Genomic DNA, 26,619 nt, shown 5'->3' with positions numbered 1-26,619 from the left:
TATGATACGGATATTGTTGCATTTGACCGTGTCGCTGAGCTCTCGAACTCTTCTCTCATGCTTCTGGATCAGTTTGTCTCTTTTTTTGTCATCTTCTTGTTTTTCTATAATGGTGTCTTCTAAATCACTTATTCTCCTTTCTGCCTCTTCAATCCGTGTATTGGAGGCCTCTAATTTATTATGTATCTCATTTATTGCATTTTTAAATTCTTCATGCTTATTTTTATTTTCCATTCTGTCTGAAGCCATAGTTTCTTTGATGTCCCCTATGTTTTTTTCAAGACCAGCTATTAATTTTACCATTATTATTCTAAAATCTTGTTCAATTATGCTGCTGATATCTGTTTTGAGCAGTTCATTAGCTGTCATTTCTTCTTGGAGTTTCTTTGGAGGAGAGATCTTTCGTTTCATCATTTTAGTTAGCTTTCCGGCTCTTGTTGGTTTTAAAGACCTGTTAATGCTCTCTGTATCTATGAGTGCTGCTATATCCAAGAAGACTCTTTGACTGTCCAGGGCCTATCCTTTCAGAGAGTGGTTTTGAATGGTATCTCTTGGTCTCTCTTCTTGGGACCTTGGTTATTTTATTTTCCTATTCGTAGTGATATTTGGGACTCTCCACCTTGTGTACTATGGCTTGTTTCTTGAGGTAGTTGTTAGAAGTCTTTCTCAGTGGAATCTGCGTCCTTTCTCTCCCAATCTCTTGGGTGTGGTACGGTTTCCTATGGCTTTAGATCTTTTCCGTGTGATGCCTGGGCGCGAGTACAGGTACTGAGCTCCCTACTTCTCCGCCATCTTGCCCCTCCCATGGGAGACAACTTCTGCTGAAATCCACCCAGACCTTGTCCACCCCACCACCACTGCAGACAAAAAGTGACTTCATTCGCAGGGGAGGGTGCTGGGGGATTCCGTTGCAGTTGAAGGAAGGCACAGGAGGTGACCACTGAAACTTTGCCCAGAACCTCTCCCCTACATCCCAGAGTAACAGCATCATCCTCAAGAGGATGGGTATCAAATCCACGGCCTGAGATAAGTGGGCACCTACTGTCCTTGGAGGAGAGAGACAAGGATTAAAAATGTTCCATCTCTGGATTAGAGACAGGAATACATGGGAAGACTATGGCAGTAAGACCCAGCTTCACTGAATCTACTTAACAAATGAGACTTACTAAGAATACCAGACAACGTCTCCCTTTGTGATCTTTTACCTCCGAGGTAGCAAACTTTGAGTAAATGTAACAGCAGAACTTCAAGAGACAGAATTTCTCGGGGAACAGAACAAAGAGAAGACTCAAAGACAAGTGGAGAGACAAAGTACAGCTGGAGTATTTTTAAGTGTCTGAACTCTGACGACAGCACATTTCAACCCTGATAACTTAGCAACAACCAACTCCAAATACAATCTAACTACTGAATAGTTAATGCAGACTTCCATACTAAAGGCCGAGCAGGAAATGTGTGCTCGTTTTCAACCACAAAGTATATTTCCCTCAGTATCTACTCTACCACACAACATGGCCGGCTTCCAGCCAAACACTCAGAGGCATACGGCAAGTCAAGAGGAAACACAGTCTGAGGACACAGAGCAGTCACCGGAACCAGACTGAGACATGACAGAGACGTTGTCACCATCAGGGAACTTAAAATAATTATGAGTAACACTTTAAAGGATCTAATCTAATAGGAAATATAAACACTATGCAAGATCAGACAGATAATTTCATTAGAGAGATGGAAAGAATCAAAGGAAATGCAAGAAATAAAAAACACAGTAACAGAAATGAAGAATTCCCTGAAAGGCTCATAAGTGGATTTTAGAGATATAAAGCAAGAATTAGTTAACGTAAAGATAGGCCATGAAAAATTACCCAAGCTGCATTGGAAGGATGAGAGACAGAGGCAAACAGAGAGAGAGAGACAGAGACAGAGACAGAGAGAGAGACAGCGAAAGGAAGTAGGTAATTCTTAACTCACAGAAGAAGAGAACTTTAAGAACTACCCCCCACCTCCCACTCTCTAATTTGAACCGGTGAAGGACAAGAGTCCTTTAACAAGAAAAGGGCTTCTTTACACTAATATCATTGTATGGTAACAAATGCACAGTAATGGGAGAAATCTGCTGATAAAGCAGGTTACTAGCCCTATCTTGCAGGATGATTTGGGGAAGACACTGTGGGTCCCTTTCTCTAAAGTCCATGGTTCTTAGCTGTGTGTGCAGAGCACCTCCTCCTCTTACTGCATCAGCCCCCAGATGTGCGCCGTGATCAGCCCAGTATTCAACCACGTCTCCTGACTCCATCCTAAAATGAAGACATTTTTATAACACAACTCATACCGGCCATTACCAAGAAAAAAGGAAACAGCATTTTTAGAATGCCAGATCAAAACAGGTCTTAAGGAGGAATGTATGATATACACTGGTACCGACAGAAGCCAGACCAGCCTCTAAAATGCATTCTGTGTATTTCCTCAAGAGAAAATGTGGTCCACAAACAAGGTGTAGTGAGGAAAGATGTGAAGCCAGGAAGGAAGAGAGGGATTTGCCAACGACTCCGAGGATAAGTCTCTCATTAAGTCCGAGGAGTTAATGAGGCAGGTGCTGGGCTGTATTACCGCGCCTGCTGGATACAGTGCGTGGAAACGCTCCACCACCACTGAACACAAGCCCTCCCCCACCTCCCACACCCCTGCAAACACAGACACGCTCCTTTCTGCCTCCCACAGCGACCTGGCTACTGTCTATACAGCACCTGCCTCCTGCACCAGTGTCCTCAGCAAGGTCTCAGCTAGGAGCCCAAGGATGTTTCTTTCCATTAGGTCACTGTATCGTCTATTTACCTCTCTGAGGCCCAGGCTGCTGGTTCATAAATGTCCTGATTTTCTGCTTCTCTATCTATGAGAAGCTTCCTGGGAAGGGAGCCGTATCCAAAGTGCAAAATGGTGGGCTGCCTTTGAATGAATGAATGTGCTCGGAGCCGTGCCGGCCTCGCTGGATGACGGTCACAGCGAGGAAATGGCAGCGTCTGCACAGCTCCTGCCATAAGAAACGAAAACTGGTATCTCTTTCTGCTACTACTGGCTCAAGTTGGAGATAAGCCTGCTGGTGTTGACCACGCCTCACAATATTCCAAATCAGACCGATATTCTGTACCCAGATACCTCATATGGAAAAGCATATTCCTGCCCTTTCAGAAGAGATTTTAGATGAAAGCTCTGTGGATGATTGTCAAAAGGCTCTTCCTATGGCCTTGTAGATCCAAGACTTAGATAATAAAGGGGGCTAAGAACACAAGAGTTACAATGGAGCCAGGCCCCGAGACAAAGAGCCTAATTTAGAGTTAAGGAACAGAGAAGGGCAGAACTTAAGTTAATACTGACACCTCTTCTAACTGGTGATGTACGGCAGTCCCTTCCCTAAGGCCTCCTTTCCGCAAACACCCTCCCTTACGCTGGCGGCTGGGATGAGGATAGATAAGAGTAGCTAAAACATAACCCAAATACAAAGGCCGACACATTTAGGGCCTCCATGGTTTTACACATTCAGCATCAAGTCAAACAACTTATTAACCAGCTCAAAAACATTCGTCCTCTTGTGAGCCAGACGGAATGACTCCTAGCCTATCGATATGCAACTTACCCTATGTCCTAATCCTAGTGTTATTAACTTAGAACAAATATGTATGTCATCCTGTTTTTCACTAAGAACATCCTGTTATTTCCTTAGTTGTAAGATTTACTTAACCTCACTATGATTGGGGTAGCTCTGCAAAAATACTTCTGTAAAATCTGCTTCTGTACACTTTCCGAAGCATCTTAACACAAAGAGTATCCATTGTAAAAATTCTTTTTTCTGATGTCATGTTATCATTTGACCTATAAATAAAGACACCAAACCCGACAGGACAGAGATGCCTGCCTGGTGATCAGAAAGAATCTCAGGGCTCTCTCACTCCCTCTCTCGCCGACACCGTCCATCCTTCAGGGACCCCTGGACCTGCTGGAGCCGGCCTCTGGCATGAATGAATGGATGGATAGCCTTTGGAGTGATATAAACCTGGGTTTGAATTCCTGCTCAGCCACTTAACTGACGGCATGATCCAGGAACACTACTAAATCTTTCTCATAGGGTTGCTGGGGACTGAAGGAGGTTCCACACATGAAGTTCAAGCACAGGGTCAGCACATCACAGGGTGCTTTTCCAGTACAACTGAGCTACTTCCCTGAGCCGTCTCAGCTACCACAGCAGCTCTGGGACTCATTCAAAGTCACACCTTACACTGTCCTTCAAACAACAGTAAAGTGCTGCTTTATTTTTAAGAAGGTAAGAATTGTGAATAGGATAAAAGTTGAGGCTCATAAGCCAAAGACTATTTTTCTTCCAAGATTTTTCTTCATTCACAGCAGAGTACAGTAACATCATAGCCTCTGAAGCAATAACTATAATAATTGTTCAGTTTCACCAAGATTTGGGAACTTTCTACAAACTAACGATCTATAAAATGTACATACTTCTGCATAATGTGTTGAGGTTATTATTTCATTTGTTATTAGACAGTAATAATATTTCTGCCAATTCTTCTGATAGCCCTATAGCTCCCACACTCACTATATTTGGTGAAAAATCTATAATTCAGGGATGGAAAAGAGCTCAAGGGTAGGTGTGTTTGAAGCAAAACCTAAAGGAAAAATATGAAAGTATTCCCCAAGATAATATAGAATTATTATTACATAGAAGTCTTGTGGAAGTCTTCTGGGATCGGATATATCTTTATACCAGGAGCCTAATAAAAAATATAACACTGAGATGGGTCTTACGGAGAAGGTATGTCATTGGTCCGAAAGTAAATCTTCCTCTCCTTCCCTTGCCTCTGAAGAGTGAGGGCTGCCACTGACTCCCCTGTCCTGACGGACGCCCCCTTTTAGAGTCCTTTCTGACTAGTCACTGGCAATGCCAAGCTCATGGAACTATGTGTGTCTCTGGCTTGGGCTCGTATGTTGACTATACCCCTTTCTTGTCTTTTCACTGTTCTTATGTCCACGTTCAGCTTTTTCAAGTGCCTCTGATTTCACTCCCTTGATTTCCAGATGGAGACCCCCAAATGAGAATCCCTTGGGACCAATGTTCCCTTACCTGAACCCTAGACAGGACAGTGTATATACATTGTAAGCTGTCTGGGTAACTCTCCAGAAGACCAGTGTCCACTGGTAACAACTAAAAGCAGCAGAGGCTCTGAAAGGAATCCTGTATGGCTCAACCAATATTACCATTTCCTGCCGGGACACAGATAGGAAAGACAACAGTGTCTCTTACCTGATAATCTGTCATGTCCTCTAGTCTGACAGTCACCTGCTAATGTGCCTGCTGGCATCTCAGGATGTCACAAGGGCAGAAGGAACCTGCAGAAAACCTTCTCCATTACTCTCAACTCCGTTCTCACTTGAGCAACCATGGCAGACCCTTTCCTGCTCTTAATCACAAGTTCATAAGCTGCTGGAACAGGAAGGGCCCATTAGACATACATACTCCAGGGCACATACAACCAGTGGAGACATGGAAACCCGGAGATGGAAAATGTCTTGTCCAAAGCTAGTGAACCACAGAGGTAGGGCTGCACATGCATTTCCGAAGACCACAGAATAGCTTCCGAGGGGATTCTTTTATTCAACAGATCAGTGAACTGGATTGTTTTTTTTTTCAAATTATGGTTTAAATAGGAACCTAGTATGTCACAGAAGTTGAGCCTCTATAATTTTCTTCTCTTATTCCAGGAAAAAAAGTGTCGTTACGCATTTTTTTTCTCATTTTTACATCGTGTGGTAGAGAAAGAATCACGTTGACAAATGGCAAAAGTAGCCGATTTAAAGTGGAGAACATTTTTTCACACTTCTCAAGTATATTTCTGTTGGCATATTTGTATTTCTCGTTACTGAAGAGTTTCCTCCTTCAGAAATACAATCTCAACTTGCTAACGGAGCAGGCCTGGTGTTTGTGAGAACAGAAGGGCTTTTCCTTTGATGCCATCTCTGAGCAGTTTCACACACTTGAACACCTGGAAATCAAACATCTTCACTGACTAAACACTTTTCCTGGTAATTAGATAAGTAGCTGGTTGCCTAGTTACTCCCAATCTCTCCTTTTCACTTGTGCTTTCATTGTTTCTGTTTTCTATCAGCATTTCAGTCATTACTGTCTCCTTTGGAAAACAGACATTTTTGTCAACAAATCTGAGGAAAACTTATAAAATGTCAGATGCCATGAGGCCTATATTCAAGGACGTCCAAGGGAACCCAGAAGATCGAATTGCCAGGACACAGTTTCTACCTGCTGGTCAGCCCCGAGGCTGACATTTTTGTAGAGGCTCTAACCAGTGTGATACCCAGCCTGGCTCAAGATATTTGCAGAAGGAACTAAGCTCATCCTAACTCCCCCAGGTAAGAAAGTTTGTTCTACTTTGATCATGTGAATGGAAAACTGACATATGTTGTCTAGAAAAAAGCAATTTAGGATCAAAGCAGCATATGGACAGCAATTTGCAGCTACCGGTCGCTCTATATGGAAATAAAACTGCTGTGCAAAGTTTTATTCTTCTCAGCTTGTAAGCAGACTGAAATTCTACTTTTATAATAATACACAGACACAATAATGGACTCAGGCTTGAAATTAAAATTATTTTTAGGACTGTGTCTATAAACCATTGGTGTGTGTTAACGGTTCAAGCTGCTCTTTTTGGAGACGGTCTCCAAAGATACAAACACTTTAATTAAGTTCCTCTTAGTACGAAAAGTGCTCTGTTCTTAATGAGTAGTGCTTCTTTCTCTAATAACCTGCCAAATTCTGTAATTGCTTTTGATTTCATCTTCCAGCAGTGGAAAAAATGTACTCTTATGGTAAATGACTATAGAACATCAATAATCCCATTAATTATTACTCTGGCTTCTTGGAGGGCAACCTGAGACTAGTCAAAATTTGTGCTATTGTGAGTCTTGGGATATTGCCTGGAGATGGTCCAGTTTAATGGATTCTGTGAGCTCAATAAACCTTTTCAATTCCAAGGTCCATAAAAACAATCTGCCTGCCTGGGTTTACATTTTCATTTGTTCATTTATTGTCTCATGAAACACTTATTGAACACAGTTTCTGTGTCGAAAGTTAGAGATAAAAGGCAAAGACACAGTCCCCAAGACTCAAAAAGCTTCTAGTCTACAGGACAACTATTCTAGATTGTGGCTTCATTGGGCCCCATGTATTTCAGCGTATGGCAGTGAAAGATATAGAACGTCTTGGATTCATGAGTTCTCTTGCTTTCTTAATTTATAATAACTATTGCTTATAAAATCCATATATTTTGTTTGGTGGAAGAATTTGGTAAAATGGCCTGAAACCATCCCTTTGAAGAGAATAATAATATTAGCCAAGCTTTATTGAGAGCCAGATACCATGTTGACTAGTTTCAGTGCATTATCTCATTCATCCCTCAGCAGCCCTGTACAGAATATCTTCTTATTCCAAGTTCACAGATGTGGAAAGTGGGGTTTGGAGAAGTTCAGTTATTTGCCTTAACTGACATGACTAGTTACTACGGCAAAAAGTGGGATCCAAGAGAGACTTGTCCATCCCAAAATGTATCCCAAGATGCATTAAGTCATGTTTTTATAATCTGATATTTACTGATCTGTAACCCGGCCTTTGAAATAGACTCTTTAGTTGAATGTTTAATTAGTAATAACTCACAATTTGTATTACTCCTCATGCAGAAAACAATGCTTCTGCTTCTAATCATGGCATTAAAATGGTCTCTTCTCCCCCCAAAAGCTCCAGTAAATCATGCTGAATATGCATTCATTAAATTTTTAAGATGTGATTCTTAGGGTATTTCTATAAAATGACAAGTCCTTTCCACACCATTGCACTCAGTCTTCTTTCTGAATCAGCATCAAATGGGCTGGAAACACTGAATCCGGCAGCAGAGCTGGAGCAGGTGAACTGCAGGCGGGACTCAGTGCCTGACTCTCGGCTGCCTTTCCGCTCCCGCCGGGGCCGCTGCAGGAAGAGCAAACCTAATAGGATCCTCAGATGAGCAGCTCAGAATTTAAATCAGTGCCCTGGAAACGACAGAGGCATTGTCAAGTCTAAAGAGTAGTATCGGGACACCTGGGTGGCCCCATTGTCTGAGCATCCAACTTCAGTTCAGGTCATGATCTTGTGGTTTGTGGGTTCGAGCCCCCCATTGGGCTCTGTGCTGACAACTCAGAGCCTCGAGCCTGCTTCGGATTCTGTGTCTCCCTCTCTTTATACCTTTTCCCTGCTTGCTCTCTCCCTCTTCCTCCCTCCCTCTCTCTCTCTCTCTCTCTCTCTAAAAAATAAATAAACAAACCAACAAAAGAGCAGTCGGCGCAAATAGGTTAAGAGATCATCATTAGGATTTCAGACTCTCATCTGGTCTATCATTGGGAATGGAATTCTGGAAAGAACTTACTTTATACTCAAACCAGTTACCCACCCCCAGTACATAGAAACAAACAAAAAACCCTGTAAAAATATCAACTTTTATTCATTAAATACTCAAATATATTATTTCTATTTTTGTTCCTTTTGAAAATTATGGAAGAACTGTAAATTAGATTCTAGGAAAAGAACTGCTCTGATTCATGAAAAACCTTTTAAGAAAAGAGATTTAGAGGATTCAGCAAGATGTTGAAAAAAGGTAGAGTCATACTCTCCAATGTGTGTGAGTGAGGTAGAAAGACAGGACCGAGCTGCCCAGGCAGAGGGTGGTCAGTTCATCCCTTCTTGACTGCGTTCATCTCTAATGTGATTTTGCTTGAGATTCATCTTTGTTTAATGCTAGCATGGCCCACTTTTCAATATTTACATAAATATTGAAAATATATGGGCACAATTTTAAAAGGCTGCACAAAGGGAGGTTTCTGTAAAGGCTTTGCAGACAGTGGGAGTGGTATAGCGGGTATTACTGGGCCCACAAAGTGTTCGGTCCTGGCACGCTGCTCAGGGTCACAGGTAAATATTCTCTCATTCTTCCGTATAACGTGGGGACGGGAGGCAGCCGACGCAGGGGCGGCAGACTAGATGCTGGTGCTGCCTCAGAATTCCAGGATTCGGTCCCAGTCTGGTCACAAACAGCAGCGGGATCTTGGGAGAGGTAGGTGACTCTGTCCCGGTCCTTGGGGCCAGTTGCCGCCTGAGCTCGCATGGACGACACTGACGAGGAGCTAACTTGCTGGAGCAGCCGGGGGTCCCTAAACTTGCATTTTGTGAAAAGATAATTAATACCGAGTATCAAAACATTTACCTGTGTAAACATATTCAAGAATGTGATAAGCTAGGTTTCCCCTCCCCTTAGCGATATTATATTTATTCATTCTTCATTAGCCTTAGAGATGAAATTTCGCCTGATGAGGAGAACCTCTCAGAGGGCTGTTTCTAGCATACTAGGTGAATCAAATAAAAATGTCAAGAAATTTCACAAAGATGGTAAATGTTGAAAAAAAATGAAAGATGTTATATCTTGTTTCCTTAATGGTTGTCATCATAGGCACAAATAAACTGAAAAGCAAGTTTTTTCCAACTGACTACAAAAGCAATGTAAATTCATACAACCTAATTAAATAATGGTGCCTCAGATATAATTCATGGAGTCCTGAAAAATGTTTTTTAGGAGAATGTGGTGCACAGAAAAATATGGACAGTGGATCTGGATTTATCACTTTCTGGATAACCATCCCTTAGTGATTAAATTTTGATTCAGTCACTATTGCTTTCTTAACATTATAAAAATAATAACTACTTACCAGGGGAAAAATTGGAAAATAGAGAAATATAGAAAAAAATTTAAAAACTTTAGTGACCCTTATTGCTATTAATATTTGCTGTCTTTCCATCTATCCATTCTGTCAAGCTAACAACCATCTCAAGTGGAGATTACAAGTGGACAGTAATGAAATTAAATATGGAAATGGCTACTACAAAAATTAGGTTGTCAGAGATAAAGAATGTTAATTTCAAGAATTCAAATTACCACCCACTGGAGTTTTTTAAATGAAATCAGGAGTAGAGAAAAATATGTTAATTACCATCTAGTCTACATGTCATTTTAGAACAAATGGTCGAGTTTATGGAATACTTCTACCTTCTAAGACTCATTGTCACTTGCTCGTAAAAATGATGGGAATATAATAAGCATCACCTCAAATACTGCTAGACTGAATATAAAGTGATCTCTAATTTTCAGTGGAAATATCCAGGCATAAAGAAATAGAGAGGAAGTTTTATAACATAAATAAACTTACAGTGATACAGATAAAAAGTCAAGTATTCCCTTGTATATTTAATATCCTAATTGAATTATACCTGCAAAGTTAAAAATGATATCAGTACAGCCTCAATTCAGAAATATTGCTGTTTGTCCCTCACATTTCATTACAAATTTTGTTTGGACTCTTCACATCTAACCCATGTACTTTAGAGCAAATTTCTGAGTCATTTCAGGGTCTGAGTTTCTGTTTGGGGATCTCATTACACTGATGTCACTGGATCATTTATCTGAAAATTACCCACTTACAAAATTTTAAAAAAATCGTTTTTTATTCACTCTATTATTCTCTATTTGTGCAACGTAAGCATAAAGTATGGTGCTTTTGGTGCCAAATAATATTTACCAAATCCATGTTACCAGCGCTACCTCTGAAACTAGAAATGTTTTTATTTCAGGTTGTTATCTTGTCCGAGTAGTATTGTTTGATCAAAGTTGAGTGGTAGGAGAACTTCTTTTAGTCTGGGACATTGCCCAAGGACATAAGGCAACCCCTGTCTCCTGAGGGATTCTGTTGGGAATGTAAGCCTCACCTTATGCTCTGGCATTTCAATGTGTTTAAATTGTATATGTTTTACATCTGTACAGCGGAGTGGGATTTGCAAACATATTCTCTCATTTTTCATGTCAATTTCGAGTTAGATTTTAAAAACTATCAGCCTCTGGGCGTCCGGGTGGCTCAGCAGGTTGGGCATCCAACTCTTGGTTTCAGCTCAGGTCACGACCTCATGGTTTGTGGGTTTGAGCCCTGCATTGGGCTCTGTGCTGACAGTGCAGAACCTGTTTGGGATTCTGTCTCCTTCTCTCTCTCTGCCCCTCCTCTGCTTACTCTCTATCCCTTCTCTCAGAATAAATAAAAATAAACTTAAAAAAGGGGTGCCTCGGTAGCTCAGTCGGTTAAGCATCTGACTTTGGCTCAGATCATGATCTCATAGTTCATGAGTTCGAGCCTCACCATCAGGCTCTGTCCTGACAGCTCAGAGCCTGGAGCCTGCTTAGGATTCTGCATCTCCCTCTCTCCCACTACCCTTCTCATGCCCTGTCTCTTTGTCTCTCAAAAATAAGTAAGTGTTAAAAAAATTTTTTAAAAAAACTATCAACCTCTGAATCTAAAAAAGAAACAAACCCTAATCCATAAAGTATTTCTCCTTTGTTTAAATTGCCTTATTTCCAAAACTTATTTAAGAAGACCTGAAATAAAATAGACAAATAGAGATAAACCATGAAATAAAAATAGAAGATCAAAGCACTAGGAAAAGCAGAGGAATAAGGCTGTGATTATTCGGCCAGAAGCACAGGGTAAAATTTATGTTTAAAAGTAGGAGAAAAGTGCGATGGAGTATGTACTTTATATTATCTCATAAAATGAAGCACACAAAATGTTCAAATTTGTTCTGTTTTTTTTCCCCCACCATAAAGTTAGAAACAGACTTTAATGCAGGAGTCCTTTAGGAGAATATGAAGTTAAACAGTGGGAATTACCTTCTGTGTCCATTTTATTAAGTGAAGAAATGGTCTTTAAACAAATGCATTTCATGCTACCACTGGACCATTACTGTGGGAACCATGACATTTGATAGTGACTTTGAGCAGACATGGTCAGGTACCACAATGTTTTTTCCATATCTAGCAGAAAAGAGAGAGAGAGAGAGAGAGAGAGAGAGACAGCGTGAGCAGGGGAGGGTCAGAGAGAGAGGGAGTCACAGACTGAAACAGGCTCCAGGCTCTGAGCTGGCTGTCAGCACAGAGCCCGACGCGGGGCTTGAACCCACGAACCGCGAGATCATGACCTGAGCGAAAGTCAGACGCTTAACCGACTAAGCCACCCAGGCGCCCCTGCTTCACATTTCTAAATATAGTTGTAACTTTAAATAAAATTAGAAATGTCATAAATTTGAAATTTAAATATAAAATAGCTGTAATTATTTAATAAAAGAAAAATTAAAAATAGGACAATTAAATCAACATCAATTTACAGGTTTGAAATTTCATCCTTGCAATTGAAAATGTAGTTGACATTTGGTATATTCATCTAGAATTCACATGGATGCATCTTAATAAAATATAAATCACTCAGGCAATTAACTCAAATGTATTTTGTGGTTATGCAAATGAATGTATATAAATGTATGGACAGGCTTATTTGTCTTGGAATCTAGTTTTATATATCATTTGATATACTTATACATATTTTTATACATACAAAATAATTTTGGCCATAAAAATCTCTGTTAATACATTTAAAAAAGAATGTTGAAGGAAAAACCATAAAAAAGATAATTACTCAAAATATAGGTACTAGCCATGATAATTAAGTACACTATTTATTACTAAGTTAACTATTCCATTGAGAAAATTGTGGAGGTTCAAGAATAAAACATCAAGAAGCTACCAAAGGAAAAGAGACAATAGTTAGAAACTGTATGTTACCATCTAGAAACCTTTCAAGTTCATCATTTGATTTTCAAGTTCTATACTATCACAAATCAGAAGTATTCCTATTTTTTAAAAAACCCTCAAATTTTCTAAGATGAAAATTAGATTCTTTAATATACTGACTAGAAGTTAAATTATGTAAATATCATCTACAACTGAAAAATTAATCTTATTTATCTAACATATTTTTTAAATTAAAAACAAAGTATATGGCTGGAGAAATGTATAGTATCTTACTGTTATAATCAATAAAGTACTATTTGCACTACAAGCAAGATGTATAAACTTAAAATGAGCACATTATACCTTAATTCTACTTGCAGCATGAATAAAAACTCATCCTTTGCTTACTGACTTAGTATAAAAATCAGAAGCTTTGCTACATAGGTAGAAATTAAAAAAAAAAAAAACTAAAAAAATAGAGTATTAACAGTACCTCCCCCATATTTTTTTACTCTACTTCTCAAATGAGAAATCCAATTCCTCTTCTTTTAAGAAATTGCCCACTGAATTATTAAACTAACTCCAAACTAGCCCAAAGAGAATATGAGTAAAGCACTTGCAATTGGAAATCAATTTTAAAAGGATTCTAACATTTATAATTCAATCATTAACAGTAAATGTGTGATCAAGTAACATACGAACACATGCCTGTGAAAGCTATGATGTTTTGTTATATATATTGCCATTATGCCTGCATGAAACTCTGGACCCATAACTGTTAACACTATACTAGTTGCATATAACTGTATTCAGGAGCCGACATCACCGATTATCGTGACGTTATAAAACAGTTCAACGGCTTTCTGGGGAGGATTCAACTTTGAGGGGAGACTCTGAGAGTCAAAATATGATGTCTTCTTAGTCATACTTGAACTTCAAATGAAATTCCAATAGAAAATGTGCTTTTAGTGAACGTTTCCCACAGGAAAACAAAATCCTGGTTAAGTGTGGTACTCCAGAAAGCTAATATAAAAGCATTTCTGCAAATAATCAGAGTTTTTTTTTTAATAGCAGTTTTAGATATAGTGCCACTTTGCTTCTTAATTCAAGGCACTGTAAATCATTTGGAGGTGCAGCTTTAAATATTGTCCTACTCAAAACTCTATGTGATTCAGACAGGATAGTGAGAGGTTCTATAAAATCAGAAATCAAGGAGAACTCCACTATGTCAGAAGTGCGCATGGGATCCGCATTTGAAGCTAAGAGTTCAACTTGATAGACTGTCATGTGTGGAAGTAGATTCCCAATCAAAAAGGGACTGTGTATATGGTTTAAAAAAATCTCACATGTTTATCCACAGTCTACCACTTACTTACAAGCTGTGGCTTTGGGCAAGTTACATGACTTCTTGTACCTGTTTTCCCATGGAAACTAAAAAAGTAAGCAACTTATAACCCACTGTGGATGAAAGACCACGGTAAGCATGGATTCTATGGCAAATTTCCTTCATTTCACTCTGTGCCAAGTGGTTCCAAACCACACAATGTTTGTGTTTCTCTAATAATGTTTTTAACGGTTATTCCATTTCCCCCATAGATAGAAACTTTGATGAAGACATTTCCCCTAAGCCCACAATTTTTCTTCCTTCAATGGCTGAAATGAAATTCCACAAGTCTGGAACATATCTTTGTCTTCTTGAGAATTTTTTCCCTGATGTTATCAAGATAGACTGGAAAGAAAAGAATGGCAACAGAATTCTGATATCCCAGCAGGGAAACACCATAAAGACTAAGGACACATACATGACATACACCTGGATGACCCGCACTAAAAGGTCAACAGCTAAAGAACACAAATGTATCGTCAAACATGAGAATAATAAAGGAAAGGTTGATCAAGAGATTCTTTTTCGTTCAATGAAAAAAGGTATGTGCATATAAATATAATATAGCCTTCCAGTATCCTACCTTTTCTGTAAAATGTTAATGAAAAGAAACAAATAGAAATCTTTCTTAAATGTTGTTACATAATAATAGCATAAATGTCCTGCTATTTCCCCATAAAACTAAAATACTCTGGGCTTCAGGACATACAAAACCCACCTCAGGTTCATCAGCCAAAAATTAAGGTTACAGTGATGTTTTTAGCGTCATTCTTTGGATTAAATGAAACCGTACACATAAAAGCATGTAGCAACCTCACACACAATAATCGCTCAAAAGAGAGTCCATTTCTGAGAGTCTTACTTGATCAGAAAATGGGAACAATTACACATCTTTCAAGAATGTTCTACCCAGCCAAGTCCCTCTCATTTCAATCTTGCTGTACTCAAAGTATAATTCATAAACAATGAATTGTATATGACAAAATGCTGTTCAGTTGAAGAGCCAGATCACAGATCAACAAAAAAGGATACTTTGGTTGCTGAGGTCTTAGTATGGTCCTGAGTTTTTTAGATTTGAATTTTTTTTAAAAATTTGTTTCTGAGAGAGAGAGAGCATGAGCAGGGGAGGGTCAGAGAGAGAGAGAGGGAGACACAGAATCTGAAACAGGCTCCAGGCTCTGAGCTGTCAGCACACAGCCCAATGCGGGGCTCGAACCCACTAACCGTGAGATCATGACCTGAGCCGAAGTTGGATGCCTAACCGACTGAGCCACCCAGGTGCCCCTAGATTTGAATTTTATGTACTGCCATAAGGTGAGATTTGGTAAGTTAGATTGGGTGAAGCTAATGTATACAAACATCCTTCCATTCTACCCAAGGGATGCATTTCTACCACTGGTAAACACTGCCCAGCAAACACTTGTTGCAGTACAAGTGAGTGCCAGGCTTGGAAGGGACGCAGGCAGAACCAGTGTCGCAAGGAGCATCACTACAGTAGAGCGAATATATTTTTCCTGATCACTCATGGCCACTTGTGATTCAGGCATGGTGTCGCATAGGATCACCATTGGTACAAATGCTGATCATCTTTAGACAGTGTGGGCATCTGGCTCTGATCCAAGAACCTCTAGACTCAGAAGTTAAGTCCTGAGCATTGACATGACAGACCAAGGCCCCAGAGGGCCCACTGGACAGAGCCAGTTTGTACTTTTCCCTGCGGTTAACAAGCCCTTCAGAAGCGGAGGGAACACGCACATAACTAGATGTGCAAAGACCTTTGCTGTGTACCACTTGGAAGGGCTGAAGTGAATCTTTATCTTCTTGGATCCTTTGTGTTTCCAATGATCAAATTAGGGTTGAACATTTATCTCTGCTTTCTCCTGGGCTGTGATGAAGAGGAAATGCAATCATGTCAGTGAAAATTCTTGCTTTTGAAAAAATAACATGAATGCATTCTTGTATTTATGTGCATTCTTTGCTAAAACTAACTGAAGTAAGAGTACAAACAGGCTAATTTAAAAAAAAATTTCTACAGCTAAGAAACAGAGAGGAAGCAAATGAGCAAAGCACAGGTTTAATGTAACCCTTGGGCTAATGCCCTTTAGGTGTTGATTTTTATAGTGTTCAAAGTGAAAATATAGTTAAGTTTCATGGTGATGACTACTGAAAAGGGAGAAATTCTTATTTATGATGTGTTTTCCTTGGCAATTAATTTCTGAAAGGAATGTCTCCCAAGGTCTTCTCAGAGGAACAAAGCTAATGAAGGCATTTCTGTTAATACCATTCTACAGCAGATTTCTATGCTCGTCTGCTTGTTGTTTCTGTTTTTGATGAAAACTAAAAATATAGAGGACACGGAAGCACAAATCCATGCTTTGAAGAGATAAAACCAATCTGCTCCAAGTTTTCAATCAACTTGCGTGGAGAAAGAGAACCTAGGGTACATACACAGGTTCTCATTTGAAAAATTGTTAACTTAATGCTTTTACCTCAATCAATGCATGGTGATAAGAGATTTTTATTTCTTTTTTAATGAGTAAAGGCACCGTATAAAATAGAAAGGGACTTTTAAGACATTTCAAATTAGTTCTTGAGGATATTTTAACATCTAAATATGATTATATAAACATTTTTAAAATATTGTAGAGAAATACAACCCTCACCTCAGGTTTTACATATTCAGAAAACTGTAATTAGTACTCAGTGTATCTTTCTGTCTCTGGAAAGAATGCACTGCACCGCTGAGCTTCTGTTATAAAGAGGTCATTTGCAAGAATGATTAAGATACCAGAAGACATGATGTCCGAGAGTCCACAATGGTGGAGTTATGCCCAATGTCTATGGATTGCTTTCCAAGGTACTTTCCACGTGCTCTCACGCATCAAACCCCCACAACTGCCGTTAAAGTGCTGGCTCAGCCAGTTACTGGTATGACTCTGGGCATGTTAGACTCTCTAAACCGTATTTCCTCGTGTCTAACATGGAGTCCACCAAATTCGGCTCACTTCACTGTGACTGAGGGGTCAAGTGAGATGATGCACATGAACCTTTCACATAGCATCTCCCACAGTAGTAGTCACTCGATAGGTATGGGCTTTCGTTAGCATTGCTGTCATGTCCACAAACGCCTCCCCTCCAGAAGAGCATGTGCAGCAGTTGGGGGTACTGGGGAGTGCATGATTTGGAAGGTAGGGCTGCTTTCCTTTGCTTCTATGGGAAAATTGTGTAAACCAAACTATGTTCTCCCAACATGTACGACTCTGCTGTGGGTGAATTATTTTGGTAGCCACCTCATGTCCACGGTGGCTGCTGAGAACTGTATAGCAGCCACTTTTTTTTTCCATTCAACAAGTATGTACAGAACACTTACTTTGAGGCAGGCCCTGTGCTAGGAGCTGTGATACAGAAGGAAAACAAGATAGTCTCAGACATTACCTGCTAGTTGTGAGAAAAAAAGAAAAAAATGCATGCATCACTCATGAACTAATGTCTTCATGCGCTGAGATGCAGTATGTGAATTAATCTACTGAACTATATAAAATCAGGTCAGCCATTTCTGGAATTGTGGGACTCGTATTTGTAATGGCTCTCTCTGGGTTGGCAGATGCTATCTTCTTCCTCCCTCCCTCCTTCCCTCTCTTCCTTCCCTCCTTTCTCTCTCTCCCCCCTTCTTTCTCTTCCTTATTTTCTCTTTCTTTCCCTTTCCCTTTCTTCCTTCCTTCCTCTCTTCCTTCCTCCCTCTATCCCTTCCTCTCCCTTTCTTTCTCTGTCTCCCTTCCTTTTATTCTTTCTGCCTCTCTCCCCTCCTTTCTTCCTTTTCTTTCATTTTTTCTTTCTTCTTTCCATCTCTGACACAGACATATATCAAATAATGAATATGAACAGTTGAATAATACTTGCTCTTATATCTTGTAGAGCTCGCTGCCATTAAGTCTATAGAAGCTTCTCTGAAAGATGAAAATGGTAAGTTTTTGTATGTTTGCCTTTATGATGTGTTCTAGCTTTTTCCTCCTGATCAACTTAACGGTTCAACTTCTCTGGCTTTAGGTAGAAATGTCACAAGGGCTGGATCTTGCAAAATAGACAATTTATGAAGTCAGTCCATCGTTTCCCAGGACTCATCCTCATACGATGAATGCTGGGTTGGGAATGAGAGGATGTTATAGCCTTAGGGGTAGAGTGCGGGCCTCTGAAGTCTTTCACCAATGGACTTCGTTCATTTCTGTGGCCTTTGGTTTTACTGACTGAGGATGACACAGTATCAAGTTGCTTCTACATTTTTTTAAGTCTGAACTCTTGCTCCTAATTAGTAACATGAACTGACACGAAGAGGTTCTTGTACAGAAGGTGTTGTTACTGTGGGTGCATTTTGTTTAATTCCCTTACCACTCACTACAAAGGATTTTATTCCCATTTTACACGAGGGCTATGCTCAAAAATTTAAATCTCTTGCACCACGCCACACAGTGAGATCTGAGGCTTCAACACAGACCATCGGAATCAAGAGTTCATATACTTGGGGTATCCGGGTGGCTCAGTTGGTTAAGTGTCCAAATTAGGCTCAGGTCACGATCTTATGGTTCGCGAGTTTGAGCCCCTCGTCAGGCTCGCTGTCAGTGTGGCGTCTATTTCAGATCCCCTGTCTCCCCCTCTCTCTCTGCCCCTTCCCTGCTCATGCTCTGTCTCTCAAAAAATAAAGTGGGGGGTGAGGGGAGAGGCGCCTGGGTGGCTCAGTCGGTTAAGCGCCCAACTTCAGCTCAGGTCATGATCTCACTGTTTGTGGGTTTGACTCCCGCATTGGGCTCTGTGCTGACAGCTCAGAGCCTGGAGCCTTTTTCAGATTCTGTGTCTCCGTCTCTGACTCTCGCCTGCTCACGCTGTGTGTGTCTCTGTCTCTGTCTCTCTCTCTCAGAAATAAATAAAAGCGTTAAAAAATTAAAAAAATAAAGTGGGGGGAAAAAGAGTTCATATACTTACTTCCTCTAAGATATCATGGTGCAAGAAACCCCAAAGCCAAGGCCCTGAGACAGGTGTGCACATGGGGAGGGGGTGTGAGTGCAGGGCTCCAAGTGCCACAGATTGGACTTTAACCTCAGCCTTTTAATTATTAATTGCACAAATGTGGGTACATTACTTACATTATCTGAGCCAACCAGGAGTAACATGAGTAACACCTCCCTCAGCTGTTGAGGACATCAGGTCACCTATGTGGAATGTCTAGCATTGGGTATCTCATTTAGCTGACACATTGTAAGTACTAGTTTCTGGTCCTTTCTCCCCATATATGAGCAAGAAGGTGACGCGAAATAGTGGCTCTAGCCCTGCTGATCTGCCCTCCATGTCCAAGATCAAGTCCTCGGCTAACATATTACCTGACCAAAGGCAAGGTGTTAGGAGCACCTCACCTCTCAAGGTCCCTTTCCATACCAAGTGCTAATAATTCTAGAGTTCTGACTTTCTGGAGATAAAGCATGTCCAAGAAATTTCCACAGGAAGAGGCTCTGCCTTGTGGTTCGCTGAGTAGTCTGTCTGTCCCAAGACATTGTCATTAATTATTTCTTGACATCGTATATTTCCTGAGAAACCTCAAAGGATATTAAAGGCAATCATTCTACAACAGTATAGCTCTAAAGAGGAATATTCAGGAAAGACAGGGGAGTTAGTGATGACCTCCTAACATTGGAGACAATTTGGATGAACTACGTCCTTCCACTTTATTTTATTATTTTTTTAGGTTTTTATTTAAATTCCAGTTAGTTGACTTATCATGTAATATTAGTTCCAGGTGTACAATATAGCAAATTATTCAACACTTCCATACACTTCCCTGTGCTCCTCACAACTAATTCCCTCCCTCCACTAAAACCTCCCACCTACGCTACTGTGAACACCACCAAATTTCCATGGAGTGTGGAAATTCCTGCCCTGGGATAGGAATCTCATTGATGCGCAACGTATAATACGAAGATGGTTCTAAGTCAGCAATTCATTATTATATTTGTGCTTAACTGTGTGTTGTTGGGGTATTTATAGAACACGGAGGTGCAGAATTACAGAGCAGGTAAGAATGTGTTCTTGAACATTATGTTGCTGGGATTAAGATTTGGCTTGCGGTATTTACAAGTTGTATGACACCAGGCAAACTCCTTCTCTGTCCTTAATTTATTTGTCAAATGGGAATGAAAAGAATAATCTCGCAGGTTACTGAAAACTTAAGGAAGATTAAAGCTATGCCCATAAAACTCTCAAAATTAAATGTTTGGCATTTAGTTAGTGGTTAATGCATATGAGCTATTACTGTTACTTACCGACATGGTGGGGGTGAAGAAATGGTAAAAGCTACTCATCACCAAAGCTTTTTTCAGGGTGACTCATTCTTCTAAGACATAACCTTACTTTTTAATACTTTGGAATACTTTAAGTGAATTTTGCAGAAGTTGTTGATTGACTTTGACCTGCAAGGTGGATTCTGGGTGGTCTCGGTGCTGGTGGTAGTGGTGATGGCGGTGTAGAGGTTTACTATCGGGTCATGTTGCTGCGAGAGAGTCACTTCAGCCCGGATCATCAGAAATGTATGATGTGACTCCCCCTCCCATTAAGAAGTCCCAGCCTTTCTAAAGAACAGGTGAAACTAATCAATGGCCTTTTGTAGACCCCCTGCAGCTGCAGCTCGTGAGCACCTCTGCCTACTACACCTACGTCCTCCTCCTGGCCAAGAGCGTGGTCTACTCCATCCTCATCGCCATCTGTCCGCTTGTGAGACCAGCACTCTGTGACAACTGGGCGTTCCTAATACATGGTGGCACACGTATCTAGTGGGGCTTTCTGCCTGGGTTTGGGTCATTTCAGTTCACAGGCGTCTTCTATTGTGTTGCTATTGCAGAACGGGTTTACAAACCACTGGGCAAATGGGAGTGGGTCACTCTGCACCAAGAACAAAGGCTGCAGTGAATCAGGGGCGGGGCTGGGGGGCATCCACGGGGGCTTTGTCGCAGCTCTTCTTATGTTCACCAGCTCCTCAGCCACCCGGCATCCTGGCCTCTGAGCACAGCCAGTGGGCAGCTTCCCTAGTGTCCCTGGGGCTCTTCATCCAGATGACTGCCTGGAGGCCTTCTGTTTTATACACCTGTAAGCCGCCATCCTTGCTACCTGAACTTTGTGTTTTTCATAATAGGCATAATAAAAATAATCCAAAGTCTACTTTTGTCCCTGTGTTCTTTCACTTGGTGAAATCTGGGAGTCTAAGGTAAGGAACAGCACGACAACTGAGCCTTTACATTTAGCATTGGTTGTAATTGTGGCCAATTCTACAATCTTAACTTTTCCCTGATAGAGTCCTTATGATGGCTTCCTTGGGGCACTGTCCCCAGGGGAGCCACAGCCAGTGATGGTGCCCAGGGTATTTCTCCTTCCAACGGCAGCTGAATTTGATTCAGTCGGTTTAAGACATTCCAGGGGCAAAGGTATAATGTTGCATGCGTGGTGGGTGTGTCAGACCTGGACCAGAGTGTCACGTGCACCATGCTTCCTCATGTCAGGAGAACCCCACGAGAGCTGCACGGACACGGGAAAGGGAGGGGGGGGTGGGGAGGGTAAGTGCGTGGACTCTGAATCCCAAGTGCCTGGGTTTAAATCTTGGGTCTATAGCTATCTGAACTCTCTGTGCCATAATTTTCCCACTTATAAAATGGACATACAGTGACACGTCTCCTGGGGTTGTGTGGATGCGATGAGTTTTTATGTGGAGTGCATGCAGTCCTCAACAGCATCAGCATCTACTCTTGGCAGTTCTACTTTAAAGTAACAGAGATCTCACACACACACACACACACACACACACACGAGGGCACGGAGATTTACACGCAATGCTGTGGCACCCTTCTCAACTGTCCCCAATTAACTCAAATGCCCAATAAGAAACCAGAAAAATAAGCTCAATGATGTCATATGATGGATTAGTAAGCATCTCCCCAAAAATGGAGATTGTCAAAGATATGGAAAATTAATCAGGAAGTGTTGTTGAAGAAGTACACATGGCAGGACCCTAATAAAACTGGTAGATTACACCTTCCCATGGTTTCAAATTCAAAACACTCCAAGAACTGAACGAAGAAATCATGTTGCAACCACTGTCTCTACCTCCCAAACACTTGCAGGTCACATTTGTCTTTCTTGGGCATCTTTCCAGTTTTTATGTATGCAAATGTGGACTTACATATAAACATAAATGCAAATAGGTCTAATTTTCTTCCAGCACACAGGTAGAGTAGTATACAACATACATTATTCTGCATTTCTCACTTAATATATCTTTCAGCTCTTTTTATGTCAGTATACAAGAACATTGAATAGTGTTTTACTGGTGAATGTATATTTTATAAGACCAGTTCCTTGTGATAGATCAATGGATTTCTTCCAGTCTTTTATTATAAAATGTGTTGAAATTATAATATTATTTTGTGTTTGGATATGTGTACCTGTCATTTTGAAGGTACTGCCTACTTACCCCAAAGATAGAGGTCGTGCTATTGTGCCCTTCAGCACCGCGTTCCCTTCCAGGACAATGCTGTCACACATCAGGACGTTGGTAATCAGGTGAAAAGCAGTATTCCACCATGGTTTTGGTTTTTCTGATGAGGATAGCTGTATTTTCATAGATTGAGCCCACTTATGTTTCTTTTTTTGTGCAAATTTGTCCAGTCCTTTGACCATCATTTCTGAGTAATAATACTATTAAGTATGATACTCATTTATATGTGTGTGAATAGTTCTACAAATGTGGGTGTAAACCACAATGGCCAATGCATGGTAGGTGGGTGAAGATTAGTGACTGTTTATTTTTTTCTCTTTTTCTAATGAATCCTTTTAAAGTAAAACAAAAAAATTTTAATGTTTACCTTTGGGAGAAAGAGAGTAGGGGAGAGGCAGAGAGAGAGGGAGACACAGAATCCGAAGGAGGCTCCAGGCTCCGAGCTGTCAGCACAGAGCCTGAGATGAGGCAAGAACTCAGGAACTGTGAGATCATGACCTGAGTGGAAGACACCCAACCAACTGAGCCACCCAGGTGCCCCTAAAGTAAAAGTTTTTATATATTAGAATAAAACAAGGTCTCATTTAAAATTGGGAAGGAATTTTTGTTTACAATCAGCTTCAGTTTCTATGAAACAGGTACTTTCGGAAACCAAGTAGACGTGGAAACAGCACAAGACCCACCAGATACAAAAAGGAGGAAATTTAATTTCCATCCACTCTTTCAGTTTCAGGAATTTCATCAGGCCTCCTTAGACCAAATACCCGGATCTCTTAGAGATCTGGAACTGTTTCTGCGTGTGGAAAGCACAAAGGCAAAGAAGGGAAACTAGCAAATGACCGGAAGCCGCGTGGGCTGAGGTCAGTGCTGGGCCCCCCTGGCCAGCGTCTCCTGGGACTTCCAGCTCCTCAGCCCCTTCCTTCCCCAACCCGACCTGGGCTGCCCTGGACGGGCAGGTGCAGAGAAGGGGAGGGCGGTGGTGCAGGGGACAGTGGTGGGGGCAGGAAGGCGCTAGTGCAGTGGGGGTGTTTTATTTTCTCAGGCTTTTCTTGTCTCTGTGCTCTGTCAAATGTGGTTGATTCGTGGAAAATGCTTGAAGTCAAACCGGCCCCTATTGGCCAGGGGAGTGCAAACCGTGGCTGGGTGCTGAGTGATACAATAAGGGCAGTTAAACCACAGCCCACCTTGCTCGTTTCCAAAAGGCCACAGCTAATAAAAGAAAACTCCATCTGCACACACATATGATTGCTGTCAAACATACTCTGAGGCTGTGGGTGAGGGGTTCTCCTATTTTATACCAAGTTCATTCCAAGTAGCCGCTTCATGAGTTGGGAATCGTATGATCAGGACTGTTGAGACGCTGCCCTTTCAGTCTAGTCCGATGACCCCATTCTGAAGAAAACAGCCCACAGACTTCCTGTAGTCCCAGGTAATCCTGACATCCACCAAGGACCTGCGCTTTTCCCTGGTGTGTGATTTCCTCCGGTGGTACTTTCGGTCTCATGTTGTCAGTGCAGGCAGGGTGATGTAAGACGAAGGCACGTGAAGCTATGAGCACGGGTAGAGTGCAGACAGGGCAACACAAGGGGCCTCTTTCCTCACAAGAACACAGACATACGGAGGCCCTGAGTTCCACTGTGTACTTGAATGTCATGTATTGAATCAGGTAAGGCCCTCTGCAGGGACAAATGACTGGAGAGTCAAGCTGAACAAGGCTCAAGAGAAGACGTGCACAGGGGGTAACTGCGGGGGGTCAAGCAGAAGAGCATTCGGTAATGTGAGCACAATGAGCAAGTGTCCCTGCCCCCACCCCACCCACACACAGTACAGGGAGGGTGCCCAGTCCCAGGACCCAATCCATCCAGTGCCTGGCAAAGTAGAACTCTACTTTTGAGATCAACATTTTATCCATCCAGTCAGCCTTCACTGCGCATTCTCAACATAGACTTTATTCCTCTCGGTCTGTGCTCCGAGAGGCAACTTCTTGGGTGAGCCCTGGCTTCCATGAACATGGGCCATGTGCTCATGGTTCAGCCCAGCAGAGGCGGGTGAGGGCTCTTTCTCTGGGCAAATATACACTGGCACCCAGCGTAGGCAGCATTTGTGGGCCTGGTGTGTATGCAGCTCCGCTCCTGCGACAGGGTGTTCTACCTGAGACCACACCACTGAGTTCTTGAGATCTGGCCTGACCGTGCAGACACTGATTGCCCTTTCTCCACCTAAGGAGCTCTTTCTGGCTAAGCCTCAGCCTCCCACAACCCTCCCCATGGCCCTCTGGTCCTCTGGTCTGCTCTCCGAGCAAGCAGAGACGGAGCAGATGTGACCTGCACAAAAGGTCAGTTCCCACCTGGACCGGCACCACTGTCACTATACACAGTTGAGTTTTTCTTGAAGGACACAATGAATAAGAGAACTAACAGACACACTGCCTTCCTAAAAGGCATTAAAGTGAACCTGCATATTTGAAAGAAAGAGTTTGCAATAGACTTTAGTTTATTTCAATTCAAATGAGTCACAGAAAGACAAGTGATGGCAATCGTTTCCTAGTGTTCATCTAAAAGAAGAGTCTCACGTTATTTCAGAACTGTACTTCGAAGGGAACGACACTATTTCATAATGAGGATAATGCAAAATGTCCGGTTACACTGTACTGTGTAGTCACGGCCCTCCTCGTCCCCTTCAGTAATTCTAGTACTTTTAAGATCAAATCCCTGATGCCAAATAAGGAAAGTAAAATGAACCGTTTTGATACGTTGGATTTTATTACTTTTTAAAACTGTACAAAGAGCGCGTAAGCATGAGTTAAAAAACACAAGGGAAATGTAGGATGTTAAAAAAAGAAATACAAAAGAAATCTGAGGCATGAGACAACAAAATTCCAACCTTTGAATCAAACAAAAAGATACTTTTGCTTCCTAAAAAAGTGTCATTCCAATATATTAAGAAGTCTTTTGATCAGGAATCTAGCACAAGACTCGGCTCCAACTACTCATGAACAGATGAGACTCAGTCTCACTGACCACAGCACGGATCATCACATTAATGTCACCAGCCACAGGCAGGCTCCTACATGTACGTGGGTCTGGTACAACGTCTATGAGGTATTACAATAAATAAGATCTTTATTAGCCATTCGCCGGAGGCAGCAGTGGGGGGACAGCGTTTCAACCCGCAACAGGAAGACCCCAGCTCTGGTCCTCTTCTTCCTCCAGTGACTTTCAGTGACGGAGTTTTTACACTTAGGAGGGAGAAGAACACGCACACATTTGAGACGTAGTGTTAATAGGTACAGCGCTGCACTTTGCCCCATGGTTTGATGAGAAAGTCTGTGTGAAGATGAGGGGTGACCAACGCATGAAGGCCTGGATGTGGTGGTGTAAGAACTGATTTAAAAAAAATTTTTTTTTTAATGTTTTATTTATTTCTGAGAGAGAAAGAGACAGAGAGACAGTGTGGGCAGGGGAGGGTCAGAGAGAGAGGGAGACACAGGATCTGAAGACAGGCTCCAGGCTCTGAGCTGTCAGCACAGAGCCCAATGCGGGGCTCGAACCCACAAACCGTGAGATCATGACCTGAGCCGCAGTCAGACGCTTAGCCGACTGAGCCACCCAGGCGCCCCAAGAATTGATTTTAAAGCTGTTTTGAATTTGGCTGTTCACATGCACCCATCTTTGCTGCCTCTCAGCCACTGAGGCAGAAAACGGGGCTGGAGTGCGGGGTTCGTGCAGGGTGTAGAAACAGGGCCTGCTGGCTGCCTCCAGGGCGCTTGCCAGGTTCGTCCCTGCCTGTCCCAGCTCCTCAGCAGCTCTGAGCCGGTCACCACATTCCTTCCATCATCACACCATCAGGCAGTCTTGCTGCCACTACCATTCACTTTGTGTTCACTTGCTGCTGTGCTGGGGTGGGAGTGTTTTCCTTTGATGACCTCAAGGGACCAACCAGCACGCTCCCCATTGAGGCCCATCAAGGTACTGCTCTGACCAGACCACACCTTTCAT

General features: G+C 41.7%; 1 protein-coding gene and 1 gene segment (V, D, J or C); one reads left to right on the top strand and one right to left on the bottom strand.

The window, feature by feature from the left end:
• The window catches only part of LOC120227116, a 33,629-nt gene extending 12,601 nt beyond the window's left edge, over positions 1-21,028 (top strand). Inside the window, 4 exon segments of the C gene segment in view lie at positions 8,947-9,016; positions 14,304-14,633; positions 18,007-18,054; positions 20,744-21,028. Of these exon segments, the coding sequence occupies positions 8,947-9,016; positions 14,304-14,633; positions 18,007-18,054; positions 20,744-20,907 (612 nt within the window).
• A 4,329-nt stretch (positions 21,029-25,357) lies between these two features.
• The window catches only part of STARD3NL (STARD3 N-terminal like), a 52,319-nt gene continuing 51,057 nt past the window's right edge, over positions 25,358-26,619 (bottom strand). Inside the window, exon 9 of one of the 3 annotated variants that reach the window (XM_039225278.1) lies at positions 25,358-25,859. The gene's annotated coding sequence lies outside the window, so the exon portion shown is untranslated. The other 2 variants (XM_039225280.1, XM_039225279.1) reach the window with 2 other exon arrangements.

Source organism: Hyaena hyaena, unplaced genomic scaffold (assembly GCF_003009895.1).
Source record: "Hyaena hyaena isolate Hyena2069 unplaced genomic scaffold, ASM300989v1 scaffold_2010, whole genome shotgun sequence".
NCBI classification, from domain to species: Eukaryota; Metazoa; Chordata; class Mammalia; order Carnivora; family Hyaenidae; genus Hyaena; species Hyaena hyaena.
The sequence above is the reverse complement of the archived record's forward strand: the minus strand, read 5'-3'. Positions and strand labels throughout refer to the sequence as shown.